The sequence below is a fragment of the Bombus vosnesenskii genome, unplaced genomic scaffold (genome assembly GCF_011952255.1).
Source record: "Bombus vosnesenskii isolate JDL3184/JDL3185 unplaced genomic scaffold, Bvos_JDL3184-5_v1.1 scf7180000013264, whole genome shotgun sequence".
Classification (NCBI taxonomy): Eukaryota; Metazoa; Arthropoda; class Insecta; order Hymenoptera; family Apidae; genus Bombus; species Bombus vosnesenskii.
Genome location: NW_022882924.1, coordinates 378,626 through 399,908, shown reverse-complemented (window position 1 = coordinate 399,908; position 21,283 = coordinate 378,626). Strand labels below are relative to the sequence as shown.

At 39.4% G+C, this 21,283-nt stretch overlaps 3 protein-coding genes across 7 annotated transcripts in view; all 3 read left to right on the top strand.

Annotated features, from left to right (window-relative positions):
* Positions 1-3,885, top strand: part of LOC117241448 (chromatin complexes subunit BAP18) — a 43,549-nt gene extending 39,664 nt beyond the window's left edge. The window contains exons 2-7 of one of the 5 annotated variants that reach the window (XR_004495002.1): positions 18-234; positions 763-1,313; positions 2,204-2,310; positions 2,641-2,732; positions 3,271-3,367; positions 3,464-3,602. Coding sequence is in view for 4 of the 5 variants with exons in the window: in XM_033507379.1 (XP_033363270.1) it covers positions 2,371-2,469; positions 2,641-2,732; positions 3,271-3,369; positions 3,464-3,737 (564 nt within the window). In the remaining variant the exon portion in view is untranslated. The other 4 variants (XM_033507388.1, XM_033507385.1, XM_033507379.1 and 1 more) reach the window with 4 other exon arrangements.
* Positions 3,886-4,078: 193 nt separating this feature from the next.
* Positions 4,079-7,730, top strand: LOC117241431 (major facilitator superfamily domain-containing protein 1-like). The gene is made up of 7 exons (XM_033507362.1): positions 4,079-4,548; positions 5,651-5,927; positions 5,995-6,411; positions 6,493-6,804; positions 6,884-6,996; positions 7,074-7,312; positions 7,384-7,730. The coding sequence occupies exons 1-7, from the start codon at positions 4,410-4,412 to the stop codon at positions 7,426-7,428; spliced, it is 1,542 nt and encodes a 513-aa protein (XP_033363253.1). The 5' UTR covers positions 4,079-4,409; the 3' UTR covers positions 7,429-7,730.
* Positions 7,731-8,361: 631 nt separating this feature from the next.
* LOC117241423 (ATP-dependent RNA helicase DHX33) lies at positions 8,362-19,465 on the top strand. Its single transcript, XM_033507356.1, has 7 exons — positions 8,362-8,718; positions 9,761-10,378; positions 11,458-11,690; positions 13,456-13,806; positions 16,964-17,162; positions 17,716-17,992; positions 19,126-19,465. The coding sequence occupies exons 1-7, from the start codon at positions 8,492-8,494 to the stop codon at positions 19,300-19,302; spliced, it is 2,082 nt and encodes a 693-aa protein (XP_033363247.1). The 5' UTR covers positions 8,362-8,491; the 3' UTR covers positions 19,303-19,465.
* Positions 19,466-21,283: the final 1,818 nt, after the last annotated feature.

Below are 21,283 nucleotides of genomic sequence, written 5' to 3'. Positions count from 1 at the left end.
ATTATCAATTGCTTTAGATTTCGGAAAATGTCGGAGAATGAAGCGCGATCTCCGGAAGAAAAGGAAAGACGGAGAGGTAAGACGGATCCGGGCGCTAGCAGGCACGGCAACTTCATGAATTATTACCAATTCCATCCTGCGGAAGAGCGCGTGCGACAACTTCCGTGTGGCGTGTGGCACTCGACCCATCCGGACCGGAAATACGTAGGCCTAGACGTTGGCTGTAACGCGGGGGTAAGGCTGAAACAGCTGTCAGACGAAATAGGACGAGTCGACCGTGATCCGAAGTTACAAACGACAAGCGCCTAAATTTAGACGGCGTTGTACCTTTTCGAATATCGCTCGGAACATAGTTTCTTCCTGAAATCCTTCCGGCCCTATGCTTTTTAGCAACAGGAGAAACATTCGCTTCGTCGGTGATACACGCATACATTTAATTTACCAATGACTTACTAGAGATTGCGTCGATTAATATCGAAGCTAACGGTCGATATCGTTGTCTATATCGTGAATAACTAGTATTTCACTTTTATATCGGATAATTACACGTTATACCTTAGCCTTCTTAACAGAAGCTATTCATTTAGGCAATATTTAGGCAATATTAGGCAAAATTCTCAAAATTCCATTGAACAAACGTACTTCGGTCGTATTAGTAATTTAGTGGTACAAAATCAATTCACAAAACGATACGGGGCCATAGAAGAGGTTTCTTGACCAGAGAACGAGCGTAAAAATCACAAATCGTATTAATGGTTTCAGGATTTAACAGTCGCGTTGCACAACTTCCTCGAGAAAACCTTATCTACCGATCAAGATCTACCGAGGGAGATTTGTTTGCTCGGCATAGACCTCGATCCTATCTTAATCGAACGGGCACGGAAACGCAATCCACGGCCGAATCGTATCGTTTTCGAGTGTCTCGATTTTTTGATCGAGGATCGTAATGGGACACTGGACAAGTATCTTCGTCGATTGGAAAAGTCGCGCTTCGACGTTGTGTTCTGTTTCTCCGTTACGATGTGGATCCACTTGAATCACGGGGACCAAGGACTGATGGAATTTTTGCAAAAGGCTTGTTCGATCACAAACATGATCGTGATAGAACCTCAGCTTTGGAAATGTTATAGAAACGCGTCGAGAAGGCTCAGACGATCAAAGGGTGAAGATTTTCCATTATTGAAGACGTTGAAACTCACTGGCGATCCAGTAGCGCATATTGAACGCATATTGACTGAATTTTGCAATTTTCAAAGAGTCACGGTTACCAAGAACAATGAGTGGAAACGGAGTCTATTAATTTATAAAAGGATGTGAGCTATCGCTTCCAAGATCGATGAGACTCCATATGTTAATTGAAGTCAAACGACCGAACGACGATTTTTTCTTATGCGAATGCGATTGGAAACATTAAAATACGATGGTTGAAATAATTTTTGATAGCTTTAAGTCTCTCTCTCTCTCTCTCTCTCTCTCTCTCTATCATAGGTCCGGTAACTGTTTTTTAAATATGCGAGATATTTAATATTTTCTTTATTATAAACAGTGTGTAATTATTCTTAAATATCGGTTTAAATAATATCACTTACAATATTATATTTACAGAAGAGGAGTCTGAAATTTAGAAGATTCTTTTGCCTTGCACTGGGCAGTAAGATATATTGTATTTTTTTGTTTTTATTATAAATAACAGCTACCTTTGAGATATACATACGATGTATTTGGAAAGCAAAGATCTAATATTTGGGAAATTTTCTTTCACATATACCCATCCTATTTTCTATTCTGTACGATTAAACCTAATTTATTAAATTAATCTCATTATTTTCATACACATTGTTGTATGTTATATTTATAAATCAAAATGAATCAGCGATATGTGTACAGATCGGTAAGTTAATTCGAAAAGTCAGTTTTATTCCAACAATATAGTAGAAGTATAGTAAAAGTATAGTATAGTCCACCACTGTAGTGACGAATGATAAGTAATCGCGCGAATATCGAAATATTTCAGTACTACGTGAATCCGTGCATTATAAATATCGAAATTACTATATTATGTTTTCGTAATTAGTTCCTGTGTAATATGACGAAAATCGATATGATTATTTCAGTTAAAGGCAACAATCTTCGTTCGTTTGATGAGAAAAAAGGGACAGAAAGGATAAGCAGTCAAAACAAGTTGAGGTTATAATTGTTAAAGGGAAGGATTCTGAGAACGACGCGAGATGGCAATACCGTACGAATGTTTGTTCCGCTGATGGTGAAGTACCAGCATAACAACAAACTGACATGAATTCTGCGAGCAAGGTAAGCAAAAAAGCAACCATTGTCGCCGATTTTAGGCAGTTTCCCGCCATATAATATTTAATGGTCGTTCCTCCCCACCGCTCGTCTTCCTTTTTCTACGTGAGTCACGTGCTTTTATCCTCGAGTACTCTAGCAATGGAGTCTGTAAGCGGACACAAGGTTAGGTTATGAGTGCTTCTAACATTTTTCTTTTATTCTTTCTTCGATAAAATTGTTTGATAGACGAGTATAAGTTGTATTCCTCGACGAAAATTCCTAAAAAAATAAATATATCGCTATTAATCATATGTCTGACGAATTAATCAACATTTTAAACGTTATCTGTTTTAGGTTGGTGAAATTTTCACCGCAGCCGGTGCAGCATTTAACAAGTTGGGAGAATTAACGATGCAATTACACCCTACGACTGACTCACCAGCAGGGTAATTAAATAAAACACATATGTATTATCGCCTTTTGTTATAAGTAGCGGCAATGCGCGTCTAATGCTTTCGCTTAAGTTTATATGAAACTATGTACTCTAGAGAAACGCGGGAGAATGTCACGTGGTTTGACGTATTTAAGCATTAACCAATCAGAAACGTAATATTGTGCATCTACAGCTTTGTCCAAGTACTATATTAGCGTACATCCTTTGAGTTTGAAAATTTTTATTGCTATAACTTTATCATTCGTTGCGATTAAGAAATACACGAAGATATTATTAACTTCTCTTATGTTATATTTAACCTACGTTATATAAGGATAACTTAAATATTGTTTACGTTTGTATTCCCTTTAATACGTTTTACAAATTGTCAATGCACGTGGATAAAAGAGGTATTATAGATTTTACGCTTACAAGTGTAGTTGGGAATTAAATAATTAAATACTTTGCATCACTATCGCTTTACCATAAAAAGCATAAAAAAGATGGCTGGCCGTATTTTTACATAACTCCTTGTGTCGCTTAATCTGTAGTAAATGGACTGACGAGGAAATTGAGATGCTCCGTCACTCGGTAAAGACCTTCAGTGAAGACTTGAACAAAATAAGTGAACACATCAAGGGACGAACGGTGTAAGTGAATAAGGCTGCATCGAGCCCACGGCTGTTCCTCAATTTCTATGCGTCAGTCTCGACCCAAAATTAACCGGTCGTTTCGGCGTTCTAGCTCTCAAATTCGAACAACGCTAAAGAAGAAAGCTTTTGAGGAAGCTGGCGTGCCGCTCAGACAACAAATGCTTTCTCAACAGTCGACGCAACAATCGGCAGTTCAACAAGTATCGAAGCAACAAACAGGAAATCAAGGATTAATGGGGAAATCGTCTGAAGTCACGTTGAACATGTTAAATGCGCCGGAATCGGAAGTGGATGTTGAGGGACTACCAGAGGAGTGTCAAGTAAAGCTCGAGTTCGAAGGTGCGACGGAAGAAGTAGCTTCTTAATAAGCCGAGGTTGATCTTTCCATATGTAATTTTTTTTATCTAGATTTCTAAATATAAGATAATTTTCATATAATATACGCGCTTAACGTTAAGTAACAAATATGTACTTTCAATAAATTATGTTTCTCAAATAGATTTTTAAAAGTCAGCTACGATTATTTACTTCGTGACATTCTTACCGACCGATCATCTACTAGTGTTTTTAATGAGGGCGCCACAAGCTGAAAAACCAGCGTCACAGACGCGTCAAATTGTTGGCAGCAATTCCGACTGATGCCGATGTTCGTCTATCCCATCGAATAGAGATTTTTTTGTCGATCTTTTGGTATTCTCTGGTTTCGCGCACGATCATGTAGTTTCGTGACTTATGTTACGTTAGTTCTGTTGCGTGACGCATATGATTGACAGATTAGCAATGCGACGACTGACAGAGAACCTAACTTGTTCAAGTAGTTAATCGGCAGCACGCACGAGCTGATCTCCTATTGCATTCTGTTTTTCTTAATCGAGTCGCAGCTATCTTATTTTACAAAGAGATTAGCTCGTGTGTGTTCGATCAGTGTGTGATGGATCGGTACGGTGAACTCGAGTGAACATTTGCAATTCGGGGCACCTGTGGCTGTGCCAGACGCTTGTAAACACGAAAATATCGCTACGACTGGAAACGTAACGATGGAAGGAGGCATATTAGAGAGTCCAGAGACCACTTTGGAGAGATCCGATGATGAGATCGCCTTACAAGGATTCTGCAGTCCTAAAAAGCCACTGTACAAAGTTCTTGGCCTGGCATTGATGTGCCTATTAGGCTTTGGTACGACTGTCACTGTTATTGCTCAATTATCTTTACTGCGTGATCAAGTAGCCATTGTTCATTATTTATGTCTGATCGCTTTTGTTTCGGTACATTATGACCTCATTAAATGTTTAAACTCGAGTTTGAACTCAGTTATCGGGATGACTAATATCTGCTATTTCTTTCCGATTAAGTTTTTCGTAAAGTAATTTCAATCGCAGCCTGCAATAATTTTATTTATTAAATTTTATAATATGCCGGTTTGATATTTTTTTCACGAACATTTAAGCCCGTACTTTGACGTTTATTATCTGCCACGTATCATAATGAAATACTAATGAACTTATAAAACTATAGGAAGCGTAATTTTTTTCAATTGTTATTATCATTACATCGAAAATGTATTTAATTATGAGGTTCTCGTTATTTGACAATAAACTAAACAATCACGTACATTTGATTATTCTAGTTTCCTCTATTGCCATCGTATTTATGTAACGTTTTTTTAATGATTTATATACTTCATTTATACATTTTTTTGTAATACTAGGGAAATAAGCTTTTTAAGAAATAATGTAAAATTGTACTCTTACTTTTAATCAATGCTTGTTACTTTTCTTTTCTATTGATTTGCAAGAAACTATTTTGAGTAATTGTTCTGTGAAAATTTTATTAATCGTACTTTAGTTACTTTCTATTGGTTTTCCAAGTGACATAAAATGCTCAATACACGTATACAACGTAACATGCATTTATGAATGGAATAAGATAAGACACCGTCCATTTTGCACATGGCCCGAGACAAGACGTATCATCTTGTCGGTATTCTTTCGTCCGCGATATTTTACTTTTTCCCCCACTTGTTGATGTTTCCGATACCAACAAGACATGTAAAATGCATTTGCGCGAGTTCGAATCGCATGTATTCGGTTGGCAACTAAGTGATTGCGGGTTTTGTCAATACCACCTAATGACAAAATTCGCAATCACTTAGTTGCCAACCCAATATATATTAGTCACGTTTCTCGAGCACTCTTAAGCGATCAATGATTCGCTTATCACGCGACTGCATCTCATTATCTGCGTATCAATTAATCGAACGAAATGCTTTTATTTGCAGGTTCTTACTTCTGCTTTGACAATCCTGGTGCTTTGCAAGATGACTTTAAAGTCGACTTGCAGATGTCAACTAGTAAATTTGTTTTATTGTATTCTATTTACTCATGGCCAAACGTGATTTTATGTTTTATTGGCGGATTTTTATTGGACAGTGTATTTGGCATACGTTTAGGAACAATTATATATATGGGACTTACGCTGATCGGTCAGATTATATTTGCAGCTGGAGCTATGGTTAACGAGTTTTGGGTGATGATGGTTGGTCGCTTTGTTTTTGGGTATGTCTTTCTCTATAAGCTTGGAACAGCTTTTATGATTCTGGTATTAATTTCCATACCTTTGCAGCGTTGGCGCAGAATCATTGGCAGTCGCTCAAAATAATTATGCTGTTTTATGGTTCAAAGGAAAGGAACTGAACTTGGTGTTTGGTTTGCAGCTAAGTTTCGCTAGAGTCGGATCAACCGTGAACTTTTTAGTAATGGAACCGATTTATAATTACGTGTCTCAATACTATAAAGGGCCGGAATGTATCGGCATTGTTCTCTTTCTTGCTGCTCTTACCTGTGTGGGTTCTATGATCTGTGCATGTTTACTGGGTATTATGGATAAGCGTGCTGAGAGATTATTAAGAAGGGGAGAGGGGCAAGAAACCGAAGTCGTTAGTTTAACCGATATTAAAGATTTTAAACTAATATTTTGGTTGATCGCCGTCATTTGCATTGCTTATTACGTTGCGATATTCCCGTTCATCGCATTAGGAAAGTAAGTACGACTAATAAGGAATTTGTATAATTGTATTTTACGTAATTACATACTACGTTAAGTTATTCTTCTTTCCTTTAGAGTATTTTTCGAACGAAAGTACGCGTTCGAACCATCAAACGCGAATATGGTTAATTCTCTCGTGTATTCCATATCAGCTATTGCGTCTCCCATCTTGGGCTATCTTGTCGATAGAACTGGGAAGAACGTTTCTTGGATGTTTGTCAGTATTCTTGCAACTATAGTAGCTCATGGACTACTCGCATTCACATATATAAATCCTTATGTATGCATGATTCTTATGGGATTAGCATACTCTATGCTTGCTAGTAGTTTATGGCCACTGATCGCACTCGTTACCCCAGAATATCAGCTTGGTACTGCTTACGGAATGTAAGTAAAGTTTAACGCACTCTCTTTAGATATCTTTGAAATATTTGACAGTTAATCTTACAAAATCCTTTATTTACAGTGCACAGGCTGTACAAAATTTGGGCTTGGCTACAACTTCGATATTAGCTGGTATAATCGTTGACCGGGGTGGATACTTCATGCTTGAAATGTTTTTCTTGGGTTGGCTATGGAGTATGTCTTTCCTTCGCATTGCTATTTCGATGAGATCTAAATGTCTGTATACTAATTTCTAATTAACGCTTTAATAGTTTCGTTAATAACCGCCGTTGCAATCTGGGTGTCGGATGTAGCAACTAGTGGTGGCTATCTGAATATGACGCCAGGTCAGAGAGAAAAATACGAAGAAATTCGACGTACACCGGAAAGTCTCGAAAGAGAAAAGTTACTGGCTCCGGAATCAACTTCTGATTTATCGACTGACGATCTTTTACAACCACAATCTGACATTAGCATTAGAAATCGTTATCTCTGTCGCATTGGAGGAATGGTAATCATGCAATCTTGTTTAAAACGATTTAAAAATACTTTTAATACCGTTAATACGTTGAATACTTTTAGGTACCACCTAACGTGAAAACCCCAATTCACCGGCTATTACGATGATGCATTTTATTTAGATGAATTTAAAATATAAATAGCTATATTCATTTAAAACCTCGGTAAAAGAGTTGCTCACTGTGTCTTCCTCTTACACAGCATTAATCTGTGATAATTTCGTAATCTATACGTTTGAATTATAGCCTGAATTACATATAATTCATTTAACATAACAGATAGAAAAATAGATCTTACGTCGACAAATTAATACGCCAATGATTGGCAAGTGGCAAAGATATACTTATATATCATTTGTTTTTGGCATTTATTGTAATTACGAATGTTAATAATAATACGATTTTATGAAACACCATCAAATAACGTGTTTTTAACACGAACAAATCAAGAATTATTTTCTACGTCTTATTTAAAAGAAAACCTACATAAATATTTCAAATTACTTATCGTTTAAGACTCGTAACATGTAACAATCGTGGCATATAAGAGTACTTTAACGCACATTTAGTAATGTACAGTTAACTCAAAGCAAAAGTTAAGAAGATTAAGTTATCATGCATTAATTGCAACGTTATTGTAGTATACGTTACGCTATATTATATCGTTCTTCTTATAATAATCGAAGCTTTTTATCATACAACTGGAATAACAAATAAAAGTTTATGAATTTGCTTTTGTTATAAAATGTGTCATAGGAAAGACGTATTAAAAACATTTTTTATCTAAGAAATGTTTATTATTTTCTTGGCAAAAGTAATTTTATACGTAAAAAATAGTTCTCGCGCAATTAAAGAATACGTACTGCTGAAAACAAGAAATTATCGTTTCTCAGGCAAATTTTCTTTAAATACCGTATACTCGTGTTTTCTACCGAATAACACGCGAATTCATTGTAAATCATTGCACACGAGAAAAATCAATTTGATTAAAATACGAATAATTGTACTCGAAAAAGAAGCGTTTGACATACGACGAGGCGACGCCATTGGCTGTGACGCCTGTCAAGACTCGAGACGCTTATTTATACACAGCTGTAGTGTGCAACACGTGCGTACCCGTGAGCACATTTACTATTCGGAGTATCGCGGGTTTTACTTTAATTTTCGTCGACATGGGGGTCCACGACAACGCAGATTCGAAATATATCGTTATGGGTACTTCGAGTTTCTCGAAATTAGCACCGAAACGTCCTACCACCGTTGTATTTAACGAAAGTTCGAGCAAAATCCAAAAATTCGAGGATAATCAACAAAACGTTCAAGCAGAAAATGTGGATAAAGGAAATATTAGTTTACAACAACAAAGGAAGTCTTTACCGGTCTATAAGCTTCGCAAGCGGTAAGTTACGTGTTATCGTTTTTCATTTTTCGATTGATTTTTTACCGCTATACTTTACTCCAAATATCGTCTTCAAAGTAGACACGCAGAACATCGTGAAACAAAATGGTGTATCATCGACTATGCAAAGTTGATAACTCGGTTCCTCGTCGTACAGATGGCAGCGTCATACGGAACTAAAAACGCGCGTACTGAAAATAATTTGAAAAATTATTTGTTATAAATATCCCGGTACATACTAATATCAATATGCGATATTACGTATATATTTGCCAAACTGTATAAATATATTGGCCAATATACAAAATATACAGAGTATAATTAAAGTTAAACGATTCTTTACAAACTATTTGTAAGATACCGTAACATATTTTTGTACTAACTTAAAAAAATCTTGGCGTTACTTGTATTAGTATAGAAAATTTTAGAGATCCTTGTGAATATTTTAAGCGATTGTTATTAATCAATATATTTATATATTATAATTATAAATAGTCAGTATATTCTAAATAATGTAAAAAAAGTCGATGAAATTTATCGATATTATTTAGCAACATTTTTATCGAATACTCAATTCCCTGTACTTAAACATCTTTTGGTATTCTCAAGCAAAACTGGATTTAAATTGCAAGGTTACAAATTTTTCAAAGTACGTAGCTTCCAGTAGATATAAATCTGTTTTATCTTCTCTTACTTTTACTTTTTTTAAATTTTGCGAAAAGATGAAAGATTCGGTTTCCTCCAAGCAAGTGTTATTACTAGTAAATGTTGTATCACTAAATCGAACGACATAATAGTTTAACTATTACGCAAACGGGTAAAGTATAATGCGGACATGGAGCAATTCTTTCGCCTACGTCCATAGTTTATTAAAGTTGTATGTATTTGATATAAATTCATATAACTTTAAGATAAAAGTTTCAGATAACCGAAAGATAAGTCAATAAAATCATTCGATCTATCGATACCTATCTATTTTTTCGATCGCGAGACGACGTGGTTTCCACGCGAGCTATTAAACTGCCTTCGACGTTCGTTTCAGGCTACTCGAAGAGATTCGCAGAAACAGCACTCTAATCGTCATTGGCGAAACGGGAAGTGGCAAGACAACGCAAATTCCCCAATTGCTGCTCTCGTCTGGCATTGCAGGCACTATCGGTTGCATCGGTATCACTCAACCTCGAAGAGTAGCCGCGGTGAGCGTGGCTCGCAGAGTCGCGCAGGAGCAAGGAGTAGAACCGGGTAAATTGGTCGGTTATTGCGTACGTTTCGAGGACGTGACTTCGTCGCAAACGAGAATCAAGTATCTGACTGACGGAATGATGGTTCGCGAGGCGATGACCGACGAGATTTTATCGGATTATTCGGTGGTGATCCTCGACGAGGCTCACGAACGCTCGGTGCAAACTGACGTATTGCTCGGCGTGGCGAGAAGGGCACAAAATTTACGAAAGCTTAAGAATCTGCCGCCGCTGAAGCTGCTCGTAATGTCAGCTACGATGGACGTCGATAAGTTCAGCAAGTATTTCCAAGCACCGGCAGTGTACTTGGAGGGTCGTCAGCATCCGGTGAAGATTTATCACGCCGTCAAGTCGCAGGAGGATTATGCGTTCTCTGCCCTTGTTACAGCTTTCCAGATTCATCGCGACAGCCCTGCTAAGTAATTTTTTTTATTCGCTCTTCCCTACCTTTACCCGCGTAAAATATGTCAAATATTCTCCACGCTGTAAATCTTTTATAGTTTTCGTTTCGCAATATCGATCTTTCTACGATAGCTGCAGGTATGAGGAGAAATGAGAAGTAAGCAGCAGGTGATTATACAACGTAAGATGTGGAATTTCGTTTCTTTTCCTACAACATTGTATATGTTACGCTATGCAGCGTGTTGTATAATCGATACATGTACTACCGTTCGCAAGTTATTCGGTACCTGGTACCTAATCTTTTACTTGTTTAAACGAAAACAAGAAATACGCCTATATCTTTTTAGCTTCCCGTTTATCTCTAACGAATGGTCGACACCTCGCAAAATCAATTTCCATCGATTATCGATAGATGCAATTTTTATTCAACTTCTCTTACACATACACATACACACACACTATGTATTTGCAATAATATAGACGGTAGAAAATTTAAATTTACGACGGTAGCTTTAAGCGCATAAGCTGCTTACAGTATAGGCAGAATGTTGCCAGAGTGAAATGAAAATTACATACCTCTTTTTAAATGGAATCGTACGATTTTGAAGCAGCTCGTTGCTTCCTATAAATAATTCTCAGACTGCGACATTTTCGGTCCAATCACGCGGCTTATCGCTTTACTTTGTACGAAATCGTTAATCATCTTTTCGGATAATTCGCGTTTAATACACGAAAGACCACTTCCCGAAACGACGATAATTGTATCGAGGTTACGAAGACTCTGTGACGCGTCATTTCGTATCTCTTTCAAGTTTAATTTAAATAGAACTCGATCGCAGCGTATCGAAGGAAGATCACGGACTACTTGTTACGAATTTCCTCCAATTTTCTAGTTAAACGCGTTCCGCGATACGATGATAGGAATATCGTGGAGCGTAAAATTTTCAGCTTAGTAGGCCATTTGCAAGATGCCCGTGTATTTGCATAACATCGTTACTTTTATTCGATCAGAGGTGAGCAGGTTCGAATACGAAGCCCGGGGAAGTGGGTCAGAAGGAAACGAACGATTTCCAGAAACTTTTTGTCTCTTTTCCAGCGAGGATATTCTGGTTTTTCTAACCGGGCAAGAAGAAATAGAGGCTGCGGCTGCGAGCGCGAGACAAGTAGCTAAACAATTGGATGGACAGGGTTATCCATCGTTGAAGGTGTTTCCACTGTACTCGGCTTTGCCGACGCATCAACAATTGGAAGCCTTTAAACCATCCGCTCCTGGAATGAGAAAGCTGATATTGTCCACCAACGTGGCCGAAACTTCCGTTACCATCGGCGGTATGTGCGAATCAACGAGATTACTTTATTTCCAATATTTTCTGCTATCCCATCGTCTCTAATCTCTTCTAAAGGCCGAGTATCTTTCTTCGCGTTAGAAGAGCTCCAAGAACGTTCTTTCGCGAGATTTGAATCGATACTTTGTTACAACGTACGCGTACGCTTCTTTAGTCGAGACACACGGACATTTTTTTGATCGATCTTACGATATATGTTTTAGAAAAGGGGAGGACGAAGAAAATATTCTAATCTTCGATTTCATTCATCTCTGTTAATTCGGATCTATTTAATTCAGAGTGTTTTTCGATTTAATTCAGAGCGAAGAAACAAAAAGGAAGAGTAGAAAGGAAGTTAAAGGTAGATCGAAGCTAGAACAGCGGAAGATAGCGTTCGTATATACATGTATTCATGTCGATTACGGATAATGATGAATTACGAATTCGTTGGAGTCCTTTTATTACGTCACGATTAAATGTAAATAGAATCGAAATTTCGAGGAAGATAACCGAGGCAGGTAATTTTGATCATTTGCTTTTGTCATTTATGCGGAGCGTTATATGCATATTTTCATAGAATACAAAGGGAGACACGAAATCAAGATAGAAATTTGTTATCTGTTTCTGATTAAAGGATTATGCAGGCCGTTTCGTTCAACTAGAATATCTCACGAGGGACTCGATTTTACGAAAACACGTTTTAACGAGAGCTGTTTGGTTCGAAGGTGGCATCGTACGCTGCAAATTACTTTTACGTAGACGCAGAAAAGCGGTTCGTCCCTACGAGAATGTATCGACCTGTGTATGTCGGAAAACTATTGGTTCGGCAGACGTTTCAATTTTAATTTGTCAAATTGGACGTATGGTGGACGCGAGGGTATCGTTTCTTCGAACGTCCTGATAGTCGTGCGACGTTTTCGAACGTTTTATCTCGAACGGTAATCCTGGTCGATCCCGCGAGCTTCGTTAGCACGATGCCGAGATAGTCGGCTTTCGTGTTTTCCGCGCTAACGCGAACCCACTTTCCACGCTTTGCGCAAAAACCGATAACGATGGATCCTCGCCGTCGAACGCGGGCATCGCCGCGGTAGCAAACTAAACGCAATTACGTTTGCGTTAATAAGGCCGTAGAGTCGGCCGTCGAAAGCGTAAGAGCGGCGGTATATCATCGGACGAAAGCCTGGCTCGTGTCAACGCGCGATCTTGCGTAAGACAATTACGATATAGGCCCGGGTTTAACCGCCTTTGAGAATCCATGTCGAGCGTACGATCTTGGAACGAGAAGGAAATCGCGCGACGCGAACGTAACGATCGAAGCTATAACGAGATTGCGAATTATTGCCTCTTCGGCAAAGATTTCCGGAATAGAGTACATCGCGTTAACTATGTGAACGATGCCTATCGTTTTGTAAATTAAACAATTCGTCGTAAAAAGTAACTTCGATATCAATTTTTATTGGCTACGCGACTGGTAGATGTGACTTTAAATAACGAAAAAGAAAAGGGCGTTGGAAGAAGATGGGAGGGAGGAAGAGAAGGAGATCTTCCTACAACGGGTTCCTATTCGACAAACAGTTCACTAGAGAGAGAGAGAGAGAGAGAGAGAGAGAGAGAGAGAGAGCAATTTTATCTTCCCCGTGTAGCGCGATCCGCTAATATCGCGAGCCGAAAGCCGGTACGCTCGTTCGCGATAGACTCGCGATCACGTTGGCGAGAGGAATCGGCGACGTTGCCGATGCACACAGTGATTTCCCGATAAAATTACGCAGGAATTCGACACGTGATCGACACCGGAGTGGTGAAAGCGAGAACTCATCACCCGACCACCGGATTGGATGTGCTGAGGGTGGAAAAAGTCTCAAAGGCACAGGCCTGGCAGAGGACCGGCCGAGCTGGCCGGGAAGCGGCCGGCAAATGTTACAGAAACTACACCAAGGAGGAATTCGAGAGGATGAAGGAGATGCCTGTGCCAGAGATACAAAGATGTTCCCTCGCGGGAGTAGCCCTGCAGCTGCTTGCTATCGGGGTTGACATCACCACCTTTGATTTTATGGACAAACCACCGAAGGAGGCCGTTGACGTTGCCGTGACCTGTCTGGAAAAATTGGGCGCCGTCAAGGGTGAGTCTCGTAGTTTCAACGACGGAAAAATTACAGATCTACGCGTAAATTGATCACTCGTATTTCCATACGACTGATTTTGAGTAAAACACGCGATACCGGCATAGATATTCTCGTTGCTTGTCTCGATCTCAGAACGAGTGAATTTCGCTAGATGTTTTGAAAGGTACCTAGTAAAGAGAGAGAGAGAGAGTATAGTTTTTTGATGACGACGGGATGGATTGCACGAAGGTCGATATCGCGATACTATTTTATTCTTGTTATTATTATATATTTATTTCGAATATCGTTAATCGTATAACATCGTCGTTATCGAAATCGTATACCGCATACATATGTACATATGTATACGTATCATACACGTGTACGTACATTCACGTCATAATAGGTCGAATAGAATAGAGACAATACGTATGAATAAGCGTTTAATAGTCCGATAGTGTTTGTTATTTAATAAAAAAGCGAGTCGCTTTAAAACAGGTAGCAATTACTTCGATAAAATCGGATAGATATTCGCGATAGACAAGATATTCGTGAAATGTCGGATGAATATTTTATAAAAATATAACGTACTCTCAACTAATAACGATCCACTTAAACTTTTCGAGTATTTGAAGGAAAATCGCACAAATAATCGATACTCGTCGTAAATTTAATCAAACTCGTAAATCAAACTTTTATTCGTGCCACGAACGTTACGCAAGCAATAGTTACTTGTAAAATTTGTTTAGTACGATAGATGGAGGTACTCCAGACCATGTACAAAGTTCAATATGCGAAAATTAAACGCAAAGCTACGAACGTCTGTTCGTAGAATTTGCGAAGAGAAACTAGATCGGTCAATTAAGTTTCGCACTATGGTTCGAGTTTGAGTTTCTCGTTCGCGAGATCAGATTGCCGCGCTAATTGAACTATCCGAATCGTTGGAAGATTTCTTCTTCCTAAAACGATTCTTCGGGATTTGTAGTCTTCTTAATCGATCTCGATCTCGATCTCGATCGCGTGAGAAAATTAACGTCAAATTACGTAAACGCTATTTCAACTCGAATCTTACGTTTGCTCGATCATTCTGTCTCGTCGATTTTCAGAAATTATATCATTTTTTAATTTAGCGTAAAGCGTAAACGATATGTTGCGCGACATTACTCTTATGTATAGCGTTAATTAACGTTAGTATACTATATTGTACGGTATAAAATTCTATATACGTAAACATCGTAATTTCGAAGACACGTAGCGTATCTATTTTCGCGTACATTTAAATATTTCGATACAGATATTTTTGAAATTTTAAAGGCTATTACGTACATCTAATTCTTCCAAGTACGATATTACACGTATATTTTGAACTTTACGAAATACCGTATCGTCTTCGTTGATCCTAAATATAATTAAATTAACGAGATATTTCTATGTTATTAAATAAGCGTATTACGATGCTATTGGTCTTTGGTAACATCGATATCGTAATTTAATTCAAATAAATTAGCATTAATACCGAAAAATTGTCAAAAAACGTTATTAGAATTCCCGATACTTTTAACCACAGATAAGCGAATTCCACGTAGAGGTACGGTATTCTATATAGAGAAAAACAACTTAACTCTCGAGTCTTTTAATCCGTATCATCTCTCAGTAGGAAAACGACTAAAAGAACGAAAAAAGAAACGAAAAGTTACGAAAGTAGTCTAGCCGGGTAATTAATTACCGTTTTTAGGTAAGATTCGTCGTGCGTTCCACCGAGAATAAGACGAAGCGTCAAGTGGCATTCCGTATCGATTTTCGGATTTTAGCTGTTCCAGAATGTGCAAGACTCGCTACTACATCCTCTGTAATCTCATTTTCTTCGTATCTCGCCATTGATTTTTCCAACGACGATACAAACTGCGTTTCTAACGCAGAGTATTCGTATCCTCGTAGGTATCGAATTCAAATTATCGCTGTTCGATCATGGACAAACATCCTAAAATATAGGGTAATAATTCAGCTTTCGATCGATCTTAGGTTTGTTGAAAAATAGGAATTCGTCGTAATACGAATGGAGGATTTGATCAAGGCTGATGGTTTCTTAAGCGAAACGGAACGAAAGTGCATAGACGGTCCGTCGTAGATGGAAGTCCTTTGGCTTTCGCGTAACAGTCTCATCGCGATCCTAGAAATACGTGGATTATACGAGTTTGAATTTATGTACAACGTGTACGATCGAACCGTAAAATTTTGTTTTAACAGCTTAGCTGTTTTTGTTCAGTCGTTCGCTTTACCGAAAAATTATCGCTACATTTTTATTTTACAGCTTTGTGAAACGATTTGTTTTGCGAGAAAGATCGAACAAGGTGGCAAGTTACGTGTAATATAATAAAGTTACACGCGTATGGACTGTATCATCGTAGACGTGGAATTTCTCTTTATCGGTACGACAAATTGGGAACCGGAATTGCGCTGCAAACTCTCGAAAAGGAAGATTCTGAATTTCAAATAAGCGACATCAGCTGACGGAGGAAATATATCCCCGTCCGCGAAAACAATACGTTCTGTCGCTTTATTTCTTTTTAGAACAGCGATATTTCATATCTCACGCGTTGGTTGTTATCGTAACTGTATCGCGTATATCTAAAACGAAAATCGCTGCAACTTTATTCGACGTCGTTTATGTTGTCCGGAAGAGTATAATTCGACCATATATATCGTATTTCGATGCAGTCTTTTTACGTCTATTTGTCTTCTATCGATCACGGGATAGAAAAGTTTCACGGTAATCGAGGGATATTTTACAAATGTATCGAAAGCTGAAATTGATTCGAACGAACTGTAAGACGATATCGATCGTCACCATCTATCTTTTAAGCAAAGTAACGAGTAACTTGCGTTTACCTTGATCGTAGTTTATTTAATCGTACATTTAATCGCATATATTTAATTAGTTTCGAGCTAATCGCGATTCGTTCGAACTCTATTCGCGCTTAAAGACAGAAATTGACACTGCTGGAAGAGGTCGCTACCTCGCGGAATATCAAACGAGTATTTAATTTTTGAGAAATGTTCGTAGCTGCACCTCGATATCGATGTATCGAAAATACGTACGTATCGAAATATCGTACGTACGTATACGTATATGTATATAAGATAAGACTTTTTCGTTCGACTTTCATGGGAATAGGTTCTCCACCACAGCTGACTACTCTTGGAAGAACAATGTCCTTGTTTCCGTTGGATCCACGGTTCACTAAGGTGATTCTCGCATCCGCGGAGCATCAATGTCTCGAAGAAGCCCTCACCGTTGTCGCTCTATTGTCAGGAGAGTCTGTCTTCACCGATCCACCTGCGAAAAGACAGCAAGCTTACGTCGCTAGATCAAGGTATCGGGTTTTATCGATCTCTGGCCTCTGTTTCATCGAATATCGTGTCGTAACGCGCTCTTTCACCGGGCTGTTTTTTTTTTTTTTTTTTTTTGAGAAATTTTGCGAACCAGTCGTTTCGCGATAACGTCGGTAGATGCATCCTCTAACGAATAAATTTCCTCCTGACACGGAGGAAATCGTAGAAGCAAACAGCCCACGAATTTCACATTTCAGCATGTTTTTCTAAATATTTTCAAAGTAAAGTAACCTATTCCGATATCGTCGAACTCTTCACGATGTTATCTATAGCGTTAGGTAAAACAACTTGTTCGCAACATTTTCGTCGTCGGATTATGCCGAGTGGCTTTGCGTCTTTAAAATATTTTTAAAACGGGAAACAGCTACGAGTTTCGTGGAAACGAGATTTCACGGTACAGTGATCAAATATTTGTCAAAATAAGTATTCACGAATCTAGAGCAAATTCCGCGTGTATACCTTTAAACGTCAAACAGATCCGTCTACGATGCGATCGATACTCGCAGCTTGTTACGCTTCTTTCGTTCGTTCCAGATTCGCCTCCCCCGAGGGAGACCACGTCACGTTGCTGAACGTTTTTCGCGTGTACGCCAATACCAAGCAGAAGAAGGTCTGGTGTCACGAGAACTTTCTGCATCACAGGAATCTGGAATACGCCGCGGAGGTGCGACAGCAACTCGCCACATTGGCGGAACGTGCGAATTTGGAGAAGGCCAGCTGCGGAACGAATACCGAGCGACTCAGGAAAGCACTCCTCGAGGGTCTCTACGATAATCTCGCCGAATTGCAGAGGGATCAGACTTACGTCACCGTGAGTTCGTTTTATTCTCCTCTCTCTTCTTTTTCATTCTCATAGTATCGCAACGATCGTCGATCTCGAGGCCGCTCGTCCGAATCCAAGGTTCGTTCGACCAACTTTTAGCCAGTGGAAGTTTGTCGTCGAAGTAGGTCGATCGAGTACGATACCGTACGTAATTATTCGAACCACGAAAGTCTCAAACTTTTCTCTCCGATTGTACCGTAAGGTAAATAAATGTATCCCATTGATGAAACGCAGTCGACTTTTTTACGAGAATAATCGGCAAAAATAGAAGATCGTGATTATACGCGGTTTAAGCGTGGTAGTTGGAGATATTTGCCGACGTCGTTGATAATTGGCGCGATAGAGAGGAAAGGCGTTTGAAAGAGACACGGCACAGGTGGCAGTTTTTGCATTGAAAAAGTTGCTAGCGACGACGAACTTAGATACAGAAATCTGTGCGCTTTTAAATATATACACATACAGAAGACAATTTTTCTGCCACCTCTAGATAAATACGGATATCACGTACTATTTTCTACGTTTATCTCGATTTTGCAAAATCATATATATTGTAGGCAAATTCCGGTTTCATACTTACATCCCTGATCATTTTTAGTTCAATCGATTTGTAATATTTTACGAAGCGATTAAAGTGTTTAGAGCGCGGTAATAAATAATTTTTATCGAATCGTAGGAATTTTGTTCGCGTCTGTGATTTCTTCGATCTCGCTTCTGTAAAGCGTGTATCGCTTTAATACGTTTTGGGTATCTTGTCGAGACAACGTGTAGATAAAGCGACTTTATTTACGTCTTTCGATAACGTTACATCGAGGAAATTTTGTCGCGTGGTATCGCGGCTTGGTTTTTAACGGGTCAATCGCGTGCCACTGGGCGTCGAACGATCTTTTTTAACTTGTTGCGACAAAGGAAAGCGACATCGTAGCGAGACGGAAAAGTTTACGGTGCGAGAACTTTTTAAACGGACGAAATCGAAGGCAGAGGTAGTATTATTTCGTTGTCATGTCGGAAATTTGAAGCTTAAACAAGTTCCTTCGGAGTACGAGGCACGGTTTAAGTAAGCTTTCTCTGCCGGTGACTTGGTAACTAGAATTTAGGAGTAATTGGATTGTTCGTTTGCGTAGGTGAGCTCGAAGCAGCCAGTCGCCATACATCCTTCCTCGACGTTGCACGGCAGCAAGCCACCGTTAATATTGTTCACGGAGGTTGTAGCCACCGGAAGATGTTACCTCCGCGGTTTGTCTGTCATCGACTGCTCGTGGTTGACCGAAAAAGGCATCGGTGTCGGAAAACACGATTAAACGGAATGCCCTCCGTTTCTCTCGTGAAAAAAAACTTGCAAGCTTCGTTACGAGCGTTCCCGTTTTTGTTCCGGATCGTTGTAGAACCGGGAAGAATCGACGCAACTCGTTTTCGTACTCTGTATAGTTCTTTAATAAAGACGATCGTCGTCTCGTCGATGATGCCACGTGGATACGTAAACAATTCGTCCCTCCTTTCGCCCTTCTTTACTCGATTTTACTTATCCATCTATCTTGCATTTTAGTTAGTATCGTTTGCCGAACGTTAAGACAACTTCGAAAGTAACGTATTCGTTGTTTCGTCGTCGATCATAGAAAGATATCCGAAGATTTACGTAAAAGGATATACGGTTCTGGTACGGTTTTCACGCTTATCGATCGTATCTCTTTACGCTTCGAAGATCTTTATCGTCACCGATAGATTCCTTCTCCGGCACGATTTATATACATCGAATTATACGATGATAATTACAAACATTAGCGATGATTAATAATCACTAAAAAAATAGGGCATTGACGTACAGCTTAAATCGACATTTATATACTTTTAAATAACCTTTTGAAATATAAACTTTGACTAGTTACATACTTCGTTTATATCTTTAAGTCCAGAGCGTTTCCCTTTTCGCGTAAACGCAACGGTTTGTTTTGCAATGAACTATTTTTCATTTGATCCTTTTTTACGTGGTACTTAGTCGATTAATGGCGTTACTCGTGCAATACGATATCGGTTCGTTACGTTTCGGTACACGTCCGGGACGACTCGTTCAATTTCTTCGCGAATGTTTCGCTTAACCTGTCGAGTCGTTGTCGGATTGCCACGAAGATTCGTTTCTCTAATCGAGCGAGTCAGGGTACGACGTCTCGTTGGGTATGCGCTGTACGAGGTGTGCCACCGTTCGAAACGATCCATTCTCATCGTTGGCCGCAAAAGGTCTATCGGAAGCGGTTCGCTGCTGATTTTCTGGCAACTCCGTCCCAACCACAGCGCGGTCCCGTTTGCTTATCCTTCCACCGGCGAATCGAGGGTGACTCGAAATCGGCAAATCGGCCGAAAACCTAGTAGCTGTACGTCGTACGATCAATAAGAACGTTAATCCGACGAAACATATAGGTTATTCGTTACGTTATATCGATACTGACATTTAACGATAAGAAACGTATTAATTTCAGCGATGTTTATCTCGCGTTTAAACCCGGTACATACATATACACGTGTCTTACGCGTGCCGGAAGGGTTGAAGCTAGCGGCAGCACTTGGCTACGTTCCGAAGTCATTAGTGGGAAGCTAAAATCGATTAATCATAGCCGTAGCGGCAACCCGGACATCCATATCGCCCTGGCGCGCGATCCTGCTTTACGCACAGCGAAAGAAAACGGACCACAGGAGGGATTCGTTGCGATCCGGCAAATACGTAAATCTGGCTGATTTCCCGAATCGACGAATCCCGAAGACGAGTAAGAAATAATTCCATTGGTTAGAGTTATGCAGCCTTCCAAGGGTAATCGCGGTTTCGTCGTGCGCGATTCAGACGATCCCGGTTAATTCGCGAAACGGTTAATTAACGCAACGAAAACGGTTTTGCGCGACGAGAGCGAATAAGCAGGACGCGGAACACGGTCGTCGCACCGCAGTTCGGTACATGTCGTCACAACAGGTGGCTAGCTCGACGAAATATCGTCGCGATCTCATGCATGTAAATGCTCCGTTACCGACTCCTGTGTACTTTTGACGGACGCGTATAATAATCGTCCCTTTTTCCTACGCTTACGCTTACGAGTACGGACGATGAAATACGGTGTAAGCAAACGCATCGACTGGTCGACGCTGCTCCGACGTCGTATATTTGCATCGTGTATCAAACGCAACAAAGTCGCACAGCTGCGTTGAAAACTTTCTCCGTAGACTCCTCGGTCCGTTGAAACCGACGTAACGAAATTGGTTAAAAGATGCCGAAAGATAACGTTTATATAATTCGTA

Bases quoted from the DNA above. Each gene is read 5' to 3' on its own strand.
- LOC117241431 (XM_033507362.1), top strand. From the start codon at position 4,410: ATGGAAGGAGGCATATTAGAGAGTCCAGAGACCACTTTGGAGAGATCC. The intron at 5,928-5,994 runs GTATGTCTTTCT...ATACCTTTGCAG, and splicing joins GTTGGTCGCTTTGTTTTTGG to CGTTGGCGCAGAATCATTGG. The intron at 6,805-6,883 runs GTAAGTAAAGTT...CTTTATTTACAG, and splicing joins CTTGGTACTGCTTACGGAAT to TGCACAGGCTGTACAAAATT.
- LOC117241423 (XM_033507356.1), top strand. From the start codon at position 8,492: ATGGGGGTCCACGACAACGCAGATTCGAAATATATCGTTATGGGTACT. The intron at 11,691-13,455 runs GTATGTGCGAAT...AAAATTACGCAG, and splicing joins AACTTCCGTTACCATCGGCG to GAATTCGACACGTGATCGAC. The intron at 17,993-19,125 runs GTGAGTTCGTTT...TCGTTTGCGTAG, and splicing joins GGGATCAGACTTACGTCACC to GTGAGCTCGAAGCAGCCAGT.